This window comes from Pygocentrus nattereri, chromosome 26 (assembly GCF_015220715.1).
Source record: "Pygocentrus nattereri isolate fPygNat1 chromosome 26, fPygNat1.pri, whole genome shotgun sequence".
Lineage (NCBI taxonomy): Eukaryota > Metazoa > Chordata > Actinopteri > Characiformes > Serrasalmidae > Pygocentrus > Pygocentrus nattereri.
The window spans coordinates 10,842,369-10,862,256 of NC_051236.1; the positions used below are offsets into that span (position 1 = coordinate 10,842,369).

Below are 19,888 nucleotides of genomic sequence, written 5' to 3' on the forward strand. Positions count from 1 at the left end.
GCCTAAAATATTGTTCTTAAAGAACGCCATGCCGAGTCTATTAGGCCTACAAGTAAATGCATGAGCAAAGCAAACTGCATATGAATGTGGATCTACAGACCCTCCCCCTCAGGAAATCTCACTTAACATATAAAAAGAAACTAAATTAAATCCATACATTGTGCCTTGATTAGAAGGCTAATTAAGTTTATTAGAGAAAAGAGAGGGCTTCTCAGTGGAAAGCAGAGTGCTTCCCTCCCTCTCCCCACCTCCCCATTTGTGATATAATGAAATTGGAAAATAACTTCTATTTCTTTAAAACATTTCTTAATACACAAGCGCAGTCTCATATCATACTGCAGGGAAAGAAATAAGGCACCTTCTCCCCAGAGATAATAAAAGAATTGAATTTTTCCTTATCGGCCCGGTCATCTATTTTTCCACGGAATGCTATTACTTGCTGCCTGTGGTTGCTAGGCAACAGGAAATATTAATAGGGCCTTTTATTAGGCAGGCTTTCACAGTGCAGCACTAAAATGAAGAAGTGGAAAACATGAATGTGTTACATAAATCTTTAGACCTCTCCGAGCTTTCGCACAAGTCTCTGTTTGGCTCTTGATTTATCGCGCCTTCGCCTCATTTATGGGAAATAGCGGTGTGAAATAAGAAAATGGTACATTACCCTGAAGGACTATTTGAAAATAAATAATCGCAAAAGGTGAAAAGAAAGCTGTTTAAAAACCAGGGGGAGGGGTTTTCCCTCTTTCTTCCCCCTCTTTTCCGTGCTCGGATTTCATAGAGCCCACAGAACAGGGAAGCTTTTTCTCTTTCTTTCTTTCTTTTTTTTTGTGTTTGGTGAATGCATCAATCATCTCTGTAATATTGCTTACAGAAAATGCCTTCTATCATGCTTTTCCAACTGCCACAAGCAGGGAAAAAATATAAGTTATTAATAGTTCCATAAAGTGTTTCCGCTGAGAATGTAATTCTGGGATTGTGCGCTGATGCAAATATCTTTGGACTGCAGCTGATTAATCGAGACAATATTTCATGCTTTTCTTTAAAAAAAAATGTTCTGCTTTTTGTTTTCTTCCTTTTTTCCCCCTTTCTCAACACGAAACATGCAAGTGAAAGCACCACCCTTAGCCTCGCAGACAAGCGTCAGACATGACGAATGAAGTCAGCCGTTTGGCTGGACGTTTATTTAGAAAACCTGGGTCCGATTCAACATAAATACATTTGATTAAAGCTGGTTGGAGTCTTAATGTCCACAAACAGCCTCTGAATTCTGCTAGGCCATCATCTTGAGGCTATTTATGGCTTGGGGCCGACCGCAGTCCAGTTAATTCGGGGCATGATGAATTTACCAGGCCTGCAGATGTACCGCTGCATCCAAGTGCATCCCTTCACTTACACTATGGAAGTGGCTTCAAAAGCAGCGGGATCCTACGCATATGGCATCAGGAATATACTTTAAGAATAACCACTTGCAAAAGAGCAGATGGCGCAGAGTGTGCAAATGAACTCGGAGGTGAGAAGAGCGTCAGCGATTTACGAGCAGACTTGTAAACCAGGTTTTCTCACATTTGAAAGAATTATAACCACTTACACTCTTTACATTCAGCGTAACTCATTTGTGTATGAGAACAATTGCCACATATATGAGCTGTCTTCACTGACAGGAATTCAATCCAACAGCAAATGTGCATAACTGTCCTACTTATTTCTCTAAGTGGTTTATATACACAGTCAGGTTTGAAGTTCATACTTCAAATATGCAGGTTTTGTGCCAGTGCTATTGCCACTTACAATAGGTGAATGCCAACAGCCTCTTATTAGCATCCACAAGCCACAAAGTTTAAATCATCTGATTTTCATTCCAGCTAATCCTTTAGATTTCTCTCTTTCTTGCCAATAGAGACCTTTTGAATCTGTTGAACTGTAAACTGGAATACAGCATTAGCATACCAGCACCATAGGTGCCACGGACATTTACTATCTTTCAATTATATATATACACTGAACCATGACTTCCGCTGCTCTGGATATACAGTAAGTAGCTCCGACTAAGCACAATCTTCCATTAAACCCTGACCAAATATTAAGAAAAATTGAACATTATATAATGAAAGCAGGTATGGAATGCCACTCAGTGACCAGAAATGAAGGCTTCCTTCTCATAGCGGTTGAGCAAATGAGCCATGAAAATGCCTTTCTGTTTTTTAGTAGCCAGACAACACTGGGAGTTTCTTCCCATTCCAATTTTACGACATGAGGCCCAAACATGTGACCAGGCATGAACAAGTGTTCTGCCTTTACAAGGAATGAAAATAGACCTGAGTGCAATTTAAATGGCAAAATAGCAATTAAATTAGATATAGCAACATATAAAAAATGATACAGGTCTACTACAAAATTTAGCATTTGAGATATAAACAAAACCTACTGATTTCCTTATAGTGGTGGTGATAGGAACAGAGAGTTTTGATATCTACAACATGAACACAGTGTTTTTATTTACTATCCAAAACCACCAGTTAAAGTGTCTTCTGAGCTTTTATATGTAATATTGATGAGAGTAAAATAGTGATAAATCTGAAAAGAATTTTTCTTTGGAGAATATTTTCACACACACACACACACACACACACACACACACACACACACACACACACACACACACACACACACACAAATATATATATATATCCTCTGAATGGATTATTAAAACTGCATTTTAGAACGAAAACTTATCTTGAAATGATCGTAAAACAATGTCAGAATGTATGGAAGCATATTCATAAACATTTTTCTATAAACAGCTTTCTGTGAGGGAGCTTTAAGAGGCATCACACTCTGTAGATGTCTGGTTCCAATCACCACCACTGTGAACAATTCTGACTCAGTAAGTTTCTCTAGAATGGAGCACTGCACATTCACTCCATTCCAATTACCTAATTATGCCTACATTTTGAAAATTAACAGGGGCTCCGCTTTAAGTCTCACAAATGTTTGTGTAGCTCTGAGTGAAAACGACAGTATCTTTGCTCATACATCCACATGAAACAAATGGTGTCTTTTATATGTGCATATGCCATCCCATTCCACAGCTAGTTAAAGCTGCTCTATGTAAGTTTTTTGTTAAAAAGAAATGAGAAATAGACTGACTGAATAAAAAAACACATTAAAATACAGTGGCCATGCACTACTGTTAACCGCTCAGCAAAGCCTGAAATTATAATTTAATTAGATGTGGTGGGAGTTTTTCAGACCACATCATATATCTTTACATTATAAAGTCACACACATAAGCTTAAAAAGAAGGCCTGGTTCAATGTTTAGGTCTCAAATGCAAAAACAATATTGTGATATTGTGAATCAATATTGTCGATACTGAGGAAGACATGATGACAATTGCAGATAATTTGCCTGCATCTTCTGAAGACATGCCCTTCACCTCTGACTGAATTTCAAATACTCAACACACTCACCATCAAATTTGGTGTCCGAAGCAGAACTTAAAAAATGTTCTTTCATAAATTGTGTGCAGTACACATTTCCACCAGAGAGGTCTCCAAATCCCCAAATCAGACATAGTATAGCTTAAGAAAGGCATGTCAAACTGGGGACCAAACTGGCCAAAGAACATGTGCTGATATGTGATGATCAGAAATAAGTAAAACATTCTGTTTATAATATATAGTTTCATGATAGTGTATGCAGCAGAGAAACAACTATCATTTATAACTGTAACTGTAAATAACAGTATCATAAAAACCTATTGTCACTGTACACAAAACTGTAAAAATCCTTAACTTTTCATGAAAATTAATGTAAAGAGGTATTATGTCAAGTAATTTTGGAACATTTCTATTGATCTATTTATTATAAAACACACAATGTAGAAAATGGAGACTGACGTTATGATGGCTGAATTAACAGAGTGGTTTAAGTAGCTTGTAAACCTTACCTTACCTTAATGTTCCTCATCACATCCTTGTTTACTAAGCCCTTACTGGGATCAAATCCCCTCTTCCCTCTTCAGAAAATTTGTACAGTACCTTCCTGGCTCTGATTGATAAGATCAATGCCACCTGATCGTGGATATTAAATGTCTAATGCATTGGGGCCAATGGAAGATGCTATGACAGCTAGCGCATTAGCGAGACGAGTGGGGGGGCTTGCCAAGTGCATCAGTGCATCAAGAGCAGATATCATGTTCATCTGGAAATATTTGATACCCTCTCCTGAAGGAATCTTAGGCCTTTTGGCAAATGGGCAAATGCTTCAATCAACTGATGAGGCTGGTGTATAGAGGTTTGAGCTAGCAGTTGAAAAATTAATGCATGGCTTGCTTTAAAGTCATTTTTTGGATTGAGATCAATGTCTAAATGACCCCGATATATATTCACTGTCTAAAACAATCCCATAGATACAAAGCTGCTTCAAAACCAAATATCTATCTTGCACACAGAATTACAATTCAGCATTTAAATCTACTCACAATGGATAACTTGAGGGGATGGGGGTCAGCTGAGACTACTGCTAGCATATTCATGTTGGATTGCCCTTACTGTAACTTGAGGTTAAAAGCTTTGCTTAAGGGCATACATGCACCAAGGTGATGAATTTCCATCCCTCAATGTACCAATTTAGTTTTTCTTAATGTAGCACCAGAGACTCAACGTCATCCCTCTTGTTACTGGCCTGCACTCATGACCTCAGAGTTTTCTTGCTTACAGAATTAAAAGGAGATAAAAAGAGAAAGCGAGAGCTGAACAAATCAAATGTGCAGATGCTAGACTGTTTATCTAGGGCTGTTACGATTATCCGATCAATCTTCATTTTTAAAACAATCAGCTAGTTGATGGATGGGCTGTTAGCATAATGGCAATTCTAAATTCAGCCACTGGTCTTTTTTGAAGTAACAGAGCCTGTTGGACACACTTAATTATATGCCTTCAGTGTTTTTTTAGGAATGTCAAATGATTAAAATAATGAATCGTGATTAATCACATTTGGTCTTATTTGACCCTAAAGAAAGAAATTTCCATTTAAAAAGCAGTACATTGTTCTATTAGAATACATGTATTACTTTCAATAGTTAAATGATTAATGCAAACATTATTGTCATCATGTGAATCTGAATATTAAATTCTTTCTTCTCCAATGTCCAGTGAGAGCAACAGTGGCTGCATGTTCCAGGTAAAAAGTATATGTAACATACATATCACGTATACACTCAAAAGTTCCAACTTCTCAGTGACCGCAGCCTCTCGCTCATGTTCAAACAGCTCATGGAAACTGCACAAGGAAAATTTCTACTATGCCATTGCTTTTGTTTATTTGCTGCTTGTTGATTTATCCATAATCCAGTGCTCTATTCCAAGGAGTTTCTTTTAAAAAGCCATTTAAGGTGGTATTTGAATGAGAGAACTACAATAGAAGAGTCTGTCATAGCAACATGCAGCATACAATTACACTTGCTTTAGCTTGGACTGCTACGGATGGTCCAAAGGGTCAAACTAGGGAAATGTGTTAAAGGCTTAGTGGCATTGACAATTTAGTACAAACACATTATTAACATGTTATTAATGTATGGTTTAACTTTGAGAGTCCTACTTTTTTATATTCTTCATATTAATTCTTTTTTATGTCCATTTTAATTTCACCACTGCATGCTTTCTCTGGTTGCCTGGCGGAAGGAATCCAAATGTTTTGAAAAATATAATCAATAAAATATTTTTTCCTGGAGCTCTGTTATCAAATTAACTAAGACACCGTTGGCTCTCTCTGACATTCTGAATGTGTGCTGAGCTGCCAGTGAGCAATGAGGGGTGAACAAGGGGTGAGAATATTTAACACCTCTCCACAAAGACAGACATGCAGAGATAAAATGGACTACAGATGTCTTGCTATTAAAAATTAACTCACAAAAAACACAATAAAAACAATTTTAATAAATTTGGAATTGCTTGCTGTCCTACAAAGATTAAAATCCCGTATTGTTCCAAATATGTTCCATCATCATTATTAAAGAAAAAAATGCAAAGTTTAGTTGCACAGTTCCTCCAGAACAGACCTAAGTTGTATTTTATGGCTACCACAAAAATGAGTGATGAATAATCAGTAGAATAGTCACTTACTAATGCAATCAACAGTGATAGCACTACCCTTAACATACAATGCTGGATCACATTATAATACCATTTCTCTGCTGTATTTCAGTCAGTGAAACAATCAAGCAACCGAATATCAAAATTAGCTTTCATGTAAAACCTGACAGGAAATATGAGCTGGCGAAGGAAATTTCCGTGCTTAAAAGCTCAATCTTACTAACAGCTAATGGAATGAAAGCTGCATCCACAGCCTCAAAAAGTCCTACAAACATCTGAGTTCTGATGACATTCCATTCAAACCTGTGCTCTTTTCTTCCTCTTCATTCACTGAACCATTTTTCACTCCCTCCTTTTTTCTTCCCCTATCTCAACCATCCCTCTCTCTTTCTCATCTCTTTCCACTGACAGTCTCTCTCTTCCTCTCTCCCTGCTTCCTTCTACCTCATTCTAAAGCACTCTAATGAAAACAGATCTCTCTATCTCTCTTTAGCAGAGGAGCTGGGGGAGGAAGATGAACCCTAATGGCTTTTTTTCCCTTTTTTTCCTCCTCTCCTCTTTTCTTGTGATGGAATATATGCACTGACCTCTTGATGCATCTGATACATTTCATCACGGTGGATTCTGTTTATGTGGGAGCCAAAGTGGCGCAAACAAACCCTCAGAAACAGCACGCCACGTCAAACGACGCACCGAAATGACACACCAAAGCAACTTGCTCTTTGTTACTAGGCCTTCTCAAGTTCTAACTATATGAAAACACTCTAGAGGGCTTTGGAGTTCAGGTTTTTTGGTATGATCTCTGAACCGCAGTGTCTATACAAATGAGAACAGTGTTGGTAGAAATGTTAAGGTGTGGTGCATCTATGGTGAGAGAAAACAAGGCCATGAAGCTACCACAAAGCAAACTCACTGCTTCAAAGAGATCAAAAATCACGCACAACGATGAATAGGAACGCACACTCTCATCACCTTCATTTACACAGTACAGAATAATATAGCTGTAGTACACATGAGAATGTATAGGGGGCCTTTTTATCCTTTTTATCCTTTTCAAACACCACATATATAGCCTCTGTTTAGCAGCTGTGAGTAATTCTCATACGCAATATAGCTTTCAATGCACTGCTGCCAGCCTAACACCTCCACAATAAATGAGAAGACTTTGGTGTACAAACCAGAAAGATCCTCCCGTAGCTTGAGAAGTGGCTGTAATAAATAAGTGTAATGACTTTAGGGGCCATATGATGCTGAATTTATTGTCGCTGGGGCAAATATAAGTCCCTGAAACCTACCTGTTCCGTTCCTCAGCTTTATCGATGTCAGAAAGGAAATTGTCCACATATTTCATACGAGGAGCAGCAACAGAAACATTTCAATACATAAAAGCCATGCATACATGCATAAGGTAAAAGAATCTTCTCCATTTTGTGCTAGAGTGCTGCGTCTCCAATCTGAGTGGTACTAAAATAATGGCACACAGCTGTAGGGCTGCTCGAATGGCTCAAGCCAGAACATTTTTACAGTCAAAACAGCAGAATCTTTTGCCATTGAAACTTTTACAATGCTACTATAGTAGTAATAAAATAACTTCCAACTATTACTGCTCCTAATTCACACTGAACAGTAGACTACATTATTGCTCATTATAGTTGTAAAGTATAGACAGCTTGGCACAGCGCCAGCGTGTCTAGAAAGCAATTAGATGGGACATTTATGCCAGCAATTCAAGAGTTTTACTTCAAATGGACTCTCTTAAGGCTTCTGAGCTGAGTGGCAAACAGGGATCTAGAGGAATTTCCTGTAGTGTACGCTGATAGAGCGATAGAAAGACTGTTTTGATCATTGGTGACGGGAAGAATAACTGACACTGATGAATTTACCCAGAAGCCTTTATATGTCACAGGTGTCACACTGAGATGTACCACAGAGAAATCTTTTTTTTTCTGTTTTTCATCATTCTGCTGTTTCATAGCTCCATCACATACAGTGCTAAAAAGTCTTGGGACACCTCTGTCTTTAGTTTGTCAATATATTATGGATATTGTAAATTAATCATCTGTAAGTCAAAAATATATTTCATCAACTTTTTCCTATCCCCTTATTTACAGTAGCCATGTTTACATGCAGCCTAGTAATCCTATGTATACACCTCAGGCAGAATAGCCTCGTCCGATTGAGGCCATTCAGAATACAGTGTCTATCCGATTAAACGATGGGTAATCCTGCATATAATCCACTAAATAGAAGAATATTAACCATGTAATCGGCTGTATTTGATTATATTCCCAATCAGAAAGTTTAAGTATATTCTGCGCATGTGCAATGCGTCGTAGCGGGAGCAGAAACTGGTCTGCAGGGGAGACGAAGTTAATGCTGTGATCTTTAAAAGATGGCAGTGGGACGAGCGTCCAGCTCATGTATCTTAACACGATGACTTCCTCCCAGGCTTCTTTAATAAGTACATGTGAAGTATGTTTTCCTAAATCTGACATCATGTTAAAGTGATCGAAAACACAAGCCTCGCTCACTGCTGCTCATCTGACTCTGACTGGACTCACATGATGCTCATTGTCATGGTAATGTCTACACTAAGACGTTCTCTACATATGTTCATAATTTTGGATTGGATTACTTTTAGTGTGCATGTAAACTGAGATTTTTCCATCAGACTGTTGAGTAGAGTGAGCAGATAAACACCTCAGTCTGAATCTAAACTCGAAATGTATTCAATCGGATTGGCAAAAATCTTTGTATGTAAACACAGCCACTGAAACACTGAGAAAGTTTGCAGATACGCTGGAAATGAATCAAGTGTGAACAATGCACTGAAGTAGTGCACAGAGATAGCGTTCAAAAGCGTTCAAAACCTGCCATGCTCTGGTCACCCAAAGCTGAAAATCCCGCAAGCCTCTGAATAACCTAAATAAAGATAGATAACTAACGTTTAAGTACTTTTACTTGTCTTACATGCGTTTTCAATTTATTACGTTTCCCTAAAAACAAACCTGTAAATAAATTAAGTAAAAATTGCTCATATGTAGAAAAACATGATGAAACTCTGAAGGGAGGTCTACAGTATGATCCGGTAATTGTGCACAACGTAAAGCCATCGAGATGCTAAATGAGAATCCCCCTCATCCCCCGAGCCATCCCCACCTCCATCCATCCATCCATCCATCCATCCATCCATCCATCCATCCATCCATCCATCCATCCATCCATCCATCCATCCATCCATCCATCCATCCATCCATCCATCCATCCATCCATCCATCCCTCAAATCCTCCCTCTCTTGCCAGTCCCTCATACTGGTATCCCGCGATGGTAACTCACAGAGGGCATTTGGCTGGAGAGCAGGTGGCCGTCCTGTGCCAGCATGTTGGACATCATGAGGGCGGGCAGCTCAGGGTAGGAGTAGGGGTTGATCAGGCCATTGTGGGGCAGGGAGTGACACAGGTAACCGGACTCCGGGTCCATCAGGTGCAGCAAAGGAGGCTCCGGGTGGTTTGGCGGGGTTATGGGGGGAATCTCGTAATCCTCGTCACCCCCACCTCCTCCGTTCCCACTGCCTCCACCCTGACCAGAGTAGTTCTGCTGGAGAAGTAAAAAGAGGAGATGTTGTTATGAAGTTATAGAACAAACATGGAAAACATAAAGTTCACATTGTAGGGCTTACATAACAGAAAACCTAACCTAACATAAACACTGTAAAGCAGCTTATTTTGAATCCATCATGGTTGTGATGTCTACAAACTTAAAAATTTATCATAAGAGAAAAATCTATAATATGAAAGACGTATAAATGAGACCAATGTTGTTGGTACAGTAATTTTGAGCTGAGTTTCCAAAAAGTGGCAAAGCACAAAGCTCATAAACTGGAACACAGAGTATTATTGCACAGTCTAGCTCACATTTAGGACTACAAGACTACATTTAACAGTACGATGCTTTTGGGAAACAGGCCCTGATTAGTAATTAGTCATTCTGATTTTACCTCCAAATTGCTCCAAGATGGTTAGAACATGGAATTATGCATAGTTGCAATCAGCATGTGCTACTGTATCATTAGATTACCACTTCCACGGATGAAAGAATGATTTGCTATCAGGTTTTTTTCATTTTTCTTTTACATACTAATGCACAACTCTGCATTTTCCACTGATCAACCAGGTACATTTAAAACTGGATTTGACAGAAGAAAAATGTGACTCTACATTCAACAGAAAAGGAAAGACTGAGACAACTTAAAGGACAGAGATAGACAGAGAGAAACAGAGAGAGAGAGACAGAGAGAGACAGAGAGAGAGAGAGAGAGAGAGAGAGAGAGAAATAGCAGGGCTATTCAAGGGGGAATGAAAAGCAATTTTGTGGGAGGCGATCTGACTGGAGCCCCTTCCATAATGACTGAGTCAAATTAATCATCAGAAATAATATTCCGCTGTCAACCATTCAAGAGCTTTTTTAATAGAATTTTTATGATTCATGTCTGCCCGTATACATCAAACAGTCAGTTCTGCAACATTTCAGAAATCAATTCAATATCATCTTTGTGTTGCCTGTCATCTTCTCTCACCGACCGGCCATTTATCTTGCAAACAAATACTTTTAGCAAATCCACGGCCGTGGAAAAGGACAGAAGCAAGGACCTCCGATTTCACCTACCTAGCATATATTACTTAAATAAAAGACCTCTGTTGTTATGATGTCCCAATAATTCACCTTCTCTACAAGGCTGAATATCTTATACATGAATCTCTTTGGCCTGAAGTGTGGCAGTAACACAGAGTAACAGAAAAGACACAAACGAAAAGTAAAGTGAAAAAGTCTACACTACTGTGTTTTAGTCAGAGACCACCCTTTCATTCATATCCTTTTCAGTCAAAGACAAATCACAAACCATTGCAAGTTATTCGTTTTTCAGAAACAGGAAACATAGACCCAGACAGCAAGAGGACAGTGGCCCACCACGCCTTGCTGTCAGCGGCCCAGTGTCCCTTTGATCTCTAGGTCTATGTTTCTGGAGGTTAAGCAGAGCATTAGACAAAATGCCACTGCTTATCTCTCTTTCACTCACAGTTCACAATTTTCTTATTCTTCCTTAATTTCTTTCATTTTTTACCACTGTAAATTAGTTTAGTAAATCATTTTAATCTAGCACAGTATCAGCAACAACACTGCATTCCTTATTTTCTTTTCCTCAGCTGTTTGTAATATTTGTCTTAGTTTATTTTCCTAAATAAAATTCCATGTGTATTTAAAGGAGGGGATTAAAAACTAGCTAGACTTTGTATGCAGACAGTACTCTGGGTGGTCCGAGGGTGGACCAGCAATGGCAAGAAATTTTAACCCTGAATTATGCAGAAAACATATATATATATATATATATATATATATATATATATGTTTTTTGCGATGTTTAGTTTTCTGCATAATTCAGGGTTAATATATATATATATATATATATATATATATATATATATATATATATATATATATATATATGTGTGTGTGTGTGTGTGTGTGTGTGTGTGTGTGTGTGTGTATTTTTGGACAGTGGTGACATGCTTGCTATCTGGGGATTTGACAGAAGCATCAACAACTAATATACTATTTTAGTATTATGTGTCCACCTTCTATTCCAACTTCCATTCCTTCGAGGAGGATCTCAAAGAAATCTGTAGGGATGTTTTTCTACCTCCAGGTGGGACTTTCTGCTTCTTATGAGCCCAAACACATTCTATAATGCTGAGGTCTGGACCCTGGGGTGGTCAGTCCATTGAGAATACCAGCAGCTGCAGCTGACTTGCAAATGTTATTTGTCCTTTACTCAGTAACAGCTTCTTGACAGCTATACACCCATAGTGTTGAGTGGTGATCAGTGGAAGAATGAACAGAAACACCTGTGGATTTTTTCAGCATTTTGAAAGCTTTAAGTGCAGGTCTTGCCTGGTTGCTGGGAGTATGGCTGTTGTCTCTGTATCTTTTTCATTTTTGAACTTAAGTTTTGGAAACAATTTTTCTCCATTTTTTTTCTTTCCCCTTTCTTGTGCAAGGGGATTATTGTGTATCTAAACTTATCAGGAATATCTCTTGAAAATGAAAAACTTCTAAAATTAGACCCATAAACTACATAATGGGTCTATGGAAAGGTATGTGTATTTTTAGAGCGATTGTGTTGGCCACTGATTGGCCACTTTTGCTTAAGAATGCCATCGTTCCCCCAGCCAAAGTTTACAGCAAGTGAAAAGAAAATGCTGCCGCCTGCAATATGACTTGCTCATTGGCTGCATTGTCCTGCCAGGCTTTGGATATTAATTTTCTAAATGGTCCCTTTGAAGACAGATGTCTTTGTAAAGCTTCAGGGCCTCCCTGTTATTGTTTGGTCTAATGGACGCGAAAACGAACATTTCCTGAGATTCAATTTCCCTCATAATTGTTGGAAGGAAACTAAATTGTCTGTTGTAAACATCGAGGGGCATTGTGTGAAGAGAGTCCCTCGCTGCGTCCTCGGGAGATTTCTCACATCGCTATGATCTCTGACAACCAGGCTGTGGATTACCAGAAACAACGCTTTAAATGTGCAAACTGCGTTAACCTCTCAACAGCCAGAACGGAGTCACATTTTGCAAACTTGTTAACAGGACAACACAGTCACTCCTCCGACAATAAGGCCATGTATTACAGCATATCAGCATATCTGTATTGTAGAGACTACAGCTGAGCCAAAAATCAGGACCAGAAACATCATGTAGAACACTGTGGAATGTTTGGCAACCATAATATGCTCTTAAATATGAAGTTTCCTGAACGGTCCGTGGTTTGGATGTACCCTTAATTTGCATGTTTACGTTCTTCAAACGTTAAAACAATTGTGAAAATCATAGACTGAAAGGTTCTTTAGGGAACCAAAATTGATTAGACAATAGAATCTTTTCAAAGAACCTTTTTTGGCACCTTGATTTTTAGGGTAGTAGATGAATTCACACATAAAGTTGGATTTGAAGTCACTTGCAAATAGTGGACAAAGTAGTTTCAAGATCCAATCACAGTTACAATGCAACAGATTCTGACTTCACTTTAAACTCAACTCATTAAAACATTGTTGACTTCAGAACATAAAATATACACAATCACATTCATATTCGAATTCATGAATATGCAGCAGAAGCACTTCAGGCTTTTCTTGTACTCACACACACTTTCACAAAAAATCGCAAATCTAACTGTCCAGAATAGTGTTTTTGCTCTTATGCAGCGAGAGTTGACCTAACAGGACCCAGTCTACCGCCTACTTTTACATAGATCTGCTACATCTCTGTCAGAGATACAAATAGGGAGAGAAACATTTCCACAGTCTGACCATATTAACAAGAAAGAATGTCACACATGACGTCATGATGTTATCTACTCCAATCACAGCGCTTATCTATTATAACCATCACGTACTTTAACGGTTTTCACCCCAGTGCAGAACTCTTTATTGAAGGCAGAGTCTCATTAATGACTGCACAATTGACTGAATGCACCAAATTCACATAAACAATAACAAAAACGAACACAAAAATCTCTTCCATCTGTTCTTAAACTTATAGTTATATTAACTGAACCGTTTCTTCAGCCGTGCACTGGAACCACAAGGGTAATGTCACCAACAAGCAGATAATAACAAGTAATGCTTCATTTGAATAGCCCTCTGTAGATGCTTTGTAGATCCCCCAAATTTGGTTTTAATTTCCCCAACTTGTTACTATTAACTCCACCTTATATAGTCCTGGCACTAATCCTAACCCTAACATTAACCTCAAAACAAAGCCTGTCAAGATGGTCCTAATCCTAAACCTGACCTTGTTCCACTGACTGAGATTGAGAATCTCCTGCATCTCTCCAGTCAGTCTGTTAATAATTTGAACATCAGTAGATTCTCTTTAGAAGGCAACCCAAACAAAGCGGGTTATATTGCATTATTAATAATTAATAACCTCACCAGTTTTGTTGATTTTTATAGACAACAGTGCATCATGCAACATCCAATGCTTCCATTACCTGTTAACTACATTAGCCTCGTAATTCCAGAGCAAAAGGGAAAACAGCAAACTTTGTGTACATTTGATATTGCAGAAAACTATTCCTTTAAAGGGCAACTCCACTGATTTTTCAATATTTCTGAAAGATTAAATGATTAAGATATAAACAAAGTCATTCAGAGTGGTTTGGTGTGAAATGCTAAATTCTACAGAACGGATCATGGAGGTGGTGATAGGAAGAGTTTCATGCCTCTAAAAAGCAAAGAAAAGGCAAGTTTATTTATATAGCACCTTTCATACTCTGCTGTCATTCAAAGTACTGTACAAATGAGAAAATACAGAGTTAGAAAATACAGAGTTGTTTAAAAAGTAAACTAAACAACAGGAATAAAAATGAAACACATGATTAAAACATGATTAAACAATAGATTTAAAAGAGAGAAAAGCATTAAATTAAAAATCAAATTAGAAATTAGACTCTAAAAGCTCCCTCACTGAAAGTGATTGCATGAAATACTTACAAAGATCCCGGTGTCTGAGACATTTTCAGCTTGTTTTGAGAGATTTCGGCCTAAAATATACTTTTATGAAATCCATTTATGGAATAGAGATACATGCAGGGCACTGTAAGGAAAATAGTCCCTAAAGATTTTCAGATTTACCACAATTTAAATTTTTTTTCCATATAAATACCCAGGAGACACAGTAGGTCCAGTGTTGGTTTTGGACATCAAAACCAACAAAAATCGTTATATTTGTCTTGCAGACATCATGACCCCCACTATACAGAAATGAGTCCCTCTACAAAGAACACTTTCACTTTAAACCACTCGGAATGACATCTCAACAACTGAATTGTGCAGAAATGTTGAAAACTCAGTGGAATTTCTTTCAAATGTCCATGCATCTTAACTTTTAAATGTATTGCCATTAAACATACATGCATATTGTCTGCACAGTGTGCAGTGTAGTTCATTTTCTCTGAGTTGTCACTGCTTGGGAGCTGGAAAGTAATTGTCCTCATTACACAGCATAAATAAACCTTCTCTACAGGCAGAGCTGGAATGGAGCGCTGCATTACCGGATTCTCCCTTTCAGAGCCTGTAACTGCTTCAGCCCTTCTCCAAACTGTCATGGCCGACAAGGCTGACTCATCACTTATCTTAAGTAAGTAAAAGGCCGTATTCATCAAACGCTTGTGCATCTGACCGAGTTTCAGAGAGACACGGACAATAAGAGCTTCCCTGAAATGTTTTTTTGTTGCAGCTGGAGAGGGGTAGAGAGAGAGAGAGAGAGAGAGATAGAGAGAGAGAGAGAGAGAGAGAGAGAGAGAGCGACAGAGAGAGAGAGAATTTATCAAAAGTAGCACTAGGCTTGAGCTCGTATGAACGCCCTTGACGCCGAAATGTAAATCTCAAGGACATGCCCAGCTGAACGGTTTGGAAAAAATACATAATTCATACGCCTCAATTCAGAATGCGATTGTGTGTATTACAGATTTAATGCATGTACGCGCCCCCACCACTCTCCTCAAAGCTAAAAGTCTAAACAAGAAAAGTGTTTTTTAATAGGGCGAGTTGTTTTTATTTCCATGGGAAGACACATCGACTTTGCCATTTGTTTGTCTCTTTCTCTTTTTGTACTCTTTTTTTAACCATCCCCACCCATCCCTCCCTCCAATTTTCAAGGATATTAGAACTCAATTTGGATGCAAGATGGTGCATGCATTGAGTTTGAGGGTTTCAATTTAGAACCTTCATTAACTGGAGCAGAGGAGCCACTCAGAAATGAACACTATCAAATTCCTCAGAATATTTACAATGTGCGGTTGGTATGTCAAAAACATCTTAGTGCTGCTTTATTAAATGGGGCCATGTGGAAAAGAGCTCACGCTCACAAACCAACACCTTTTGTTTTGATACAAACAGATGAGCAGACAGTTTGTGAAAGGACAGAGAGGGAGAGAGTGGGAGAGTGAGGGGGGGCTGGGGTGAGCAAAAAAAAAAAAAAAATCTGTCTACTTTGGGAAGGTTTCCAAGCATCTCTGGCATAAATCTAATCCATTGTACGCTGGCGGACTGATTAGAACTCCAACCATATGACCATATGAGCTTCAGTCTTAACACAACAGATGCCGCTCGGCCATAAAGCTATTTCCATCCAGTTTATTACACTGAGAACTTTATTACGCAAATGGATTTAAAAAAAAAAAACAAGAGGCATAACTCGCGCAGCAGGTACTCTACTATTCAAAAGTCAAAAATTCACTTCTCATGTAAATAATTTGTTATTTTATTAAATAACATATATATATATATATATATATATATATATATATGTGTGTGTGTGTGTGTGTGTGTGTGTGTGTGTGTGTGTGCGTGTAGATTTCAATACAATAATCTAGACACTAGAATGTATTTTAAGATGCTTTATTTATTTATTTCACTTTTTAAATATTTGGTAGGAACAGCAAGATGTCATTAAATGATAAATAATATACATCATTTGAAAAATCAGAAGATGGCATGATACCACTTTTTCTTTACTGACACCTTGTGTATCTAGCTCTACTAAGCTTTAACTTGAGCTATTTTATTTTCTCTGATTTTCCCCCCAGTTTTCTCCCTAATTTAGTCATATCCAATTCCAAACACTAGTTAGGGCTCCCCCAATCACATGATACCACCAGAGCTAGGAGGACAAAGGCTAGCACAGGCTTCCTCCAAGACCTGTGAAGTCAGCCACCTATCTTTTTGTACTGCCGCTCACGCTACATCATTAGACAGCTGAACATGCTTAGAGGAGTACACTAACCACCAGTTCTGTTATATCAGCTAACAGATGGCTGCACTGACTAGCATTGCACTGAGTGGTGTTGGAAGAGGTGGGGCCATCCTCCCCACGAAGCCCCTAGACAGCGAGACCAATTGGACTCCCCGACACGGATGGCTGTAGCATCACCAGGGATCGAACCTACCAACGCTTAGAGTGGTGTTACCACTCAGGAGCCTCAAACTGAGCAATTTTTCATTCAAGCACTTCACTTTAAAGGGATTTTCTGCATAATTCAATCATTGACATGTGAAAAGTAAAGATGAAGGTGATCAAAAATGGTTTGAAATGGTTTATGGTCAAGAAAGTTACCAGCTCTTTACAGTTGTTGTGATAAGAACCAGGTTGTGATGCAAATATTGCCATTTTATTTACTACCCAAAACCAAAAGTGAACCTACATGTCTTCTGTTGATGCTGATAAATGATAAAATAGTGGTAAAAATGTTTACTTTGGACACTTGAGTTTGAGTTTGTAACCATTCCATGTGAAACATTTCTGAGGTATTACACTTCAGAGGTATTAATCTCTTCAAGCGTCTGGTGCCCATCACCAGCATCTGTGAGCAATTATGAGCAATACGTTTTCCACAGAGATTTCACATCAAACCACCCTGAATGGCTTTGTTTACATCTTAGCCATTTAATTATGCAGAATTTTGAGAAATCAGAAGAGGTCCATCTTTAAGAAGAACATATGAAGAGTGCTATTAGCTCAACTACTCTACAGGAAGAAATACACAGCTAATACATCACATAATGTGAGTGCAGCCTTTTCAGGATACATCTATAATTTCTAATAACATTTTCTTTATCGCTATTTCCAGAACAAAACCTTCTCCAAAATGAGAACTTTACATAAATAAAACAAATATTCTTTTAATGTAAGTCAATGGATTCAGACTTTTTTCCAAGTGATTTCCGTTCATCCATTCATCAAGAAATTTACACACAATGTAAAGAACAATGGGCATCTTCAAATTATGTCAAAAACTGAAAAATTACAAAAATAGAGACACAAGGTTTTGTTCCGACCACAGTGATATACATTATCTGCTTCATGATTTGAATTTGAGACATTTTGGATGTTCATTCTATCACAGATATCTTCATGATATACAGCTTTCTTTTATAATGGAATCATGTACAGCTCTGTTCACCACACTGGACTAACTTTCTTCACGTTAAAAGATACAGTTTAGTTAAAATCCCTGAAGTTATGGAGTGTGAACCCATGATAGAATCATATCACACGACAAAACTGGTTTTACATCATTTAAAAAAGTGATTTTAAACCTTTGAGCAGTAGTGTATTGACATTCAACCTGAAACTGGGCGACATTTTAGAACCTAGATTCAGTTGTGTTTATAAAAGGCATCAAGATTTTTTTTGTGTGTGTTATATGTGACCTTATAGAACAGATGGAGAAGGATAAACATGACATTCACATTCATATCTGCTTAAATCTAAAACAACCACAGCCTGCGGGGGAGCTTTATTTTTTACGTTAGTTAAAATAATATCTCTGAATTAGTGATGCCGTTTGTGTCTCTGCAGTATTCCTTTAGTCTAGCACAAACCTGGCTGTCTTTAACGTTAATGAAATTTGCAGCAGTCTGGGTTTCAGGGTTTATGAGGTGTGTCAATAAGACAGACCAGGTGTGTGTGTGTGTGTGTGTGTTAGTATGGTGACAGATTCCTCTTCTTTCTCTAATATGCACTTATCTGCCTATAGAAGTCAAGTGACACATGTGATTTATGTCTGTACAGCCTAACCTTGCACACACACACACACACACACACACACACACACACACACACACACACACACACACACACACACACACATACAGACAAACAAAGCCCACCACTTATCTCTGATTCCCAGTGTGTGTGTGTGTGTGTGTGCAGGCGTGCGCGTGTGTGCCTTTATCGAAGCAGACGTTTGGGAGCGTCATCTGTTTTTATTTGGCTGGTGGTCAGCACTCATCATAAATTACTCCAAGACCAGACACACACTTCTGTGTCTGTGTTTGAGAGTAAAAAGCTTTTTGTGTCAGTTTGAGGCGCAAATCAGACATATTTCCATAAATAGGGTGTGTACATGCAGAAATGCAGAATATGCTTCTTCTCCTCATACATATACATTTAAAGGAGGTTTATGCAAGACATAAAAAAGGGTGGAGACCAGAGGCTAAATTTTGGTTTAGGGTGGGGCAACACAGAGATGCTGTAACCCACATGAAATGCTAGCACCTATAGATAATACCAGTACTGTTGTCAAACCTATAGAATCGACCAGTAGCTATAGATACTACTACTGCTACTACTACTACTACTACTACTACTAATACTACTACTAATAATAATAATAATGATAATAGTTATATTTATTTATACAGTACCCTTTCATGTTGGTGGCAGCTCAATGCTTTACAGACAGGTGAAAAAGCTTAGTAGTGATAAAATTAATTATAAGTATTCATTTATAATAAGAAGATCAAATTAAAAGCTAAATACCACAAGACAGAGTTTTAACTAAATACTAAGAAAATCAGAAAAAGATTTTTAGATGCTTCTTAAAGTGAGCACTGAGCTTGACTTTCTTATTAAAGGTGAATTGAGTGCCACAGGTTAGAAGCAGAATAACTGAACGAGTCCCTCCATGTTTCCTGTATTTTACAGAGGGTGTTAGCAGGAGGTCAGTATCTGCAGATCTAAGATAACATGCTGGAACTTAAACAAACACTCTGTGATGTAAGTGGTGCTTTAAGGTCATCCAAAGCCTTAAAACTAGTAGCAGAACTGTAAAATCTATCCTAAATGATACAGTGCAGTTCTTTTAAAATGGGAGTGATAGATAGTGTTAGACTGACTTCACACTTGCTGCCGCCACTATATTATTGACATACTACAATATGGATAGCCATGGT

The 19,888-nt window shown here is 38.1% G+C and overlaps 1 protein-coding gene across 7 annotated transcripts in view; it reads right to left on the reverse strand.

Moving 5' to 3' along the window:
• Window positions 1–19,888, reverse strand: part of tox2 (TOX high mobility group box family member 2) — a 159,965-nt gene that overhangs the window by 45,091 nt on the left and 94,986 nt on the right. For 4 of the 7 annotated variants that reach the window (XM_017705234.2, XM_037535131.1, XM_037535132.1 and 1 more), the window contains one exon: window positions 9,433–9,690. In XM_017705234.2, the coding sequence (XP_017560723.1) occupies window positions 9,433–9,690 (258 nt within the window). Of the gene's footprint in view, window positions 1–9,432; window positions 9,694–19,888 lie in introns of all 7 variants that reach the window. The other 3 variants (XM_017705235.2, XM_017705233.2, XM_017705236.2) reach the window with 1 other exon arrangement.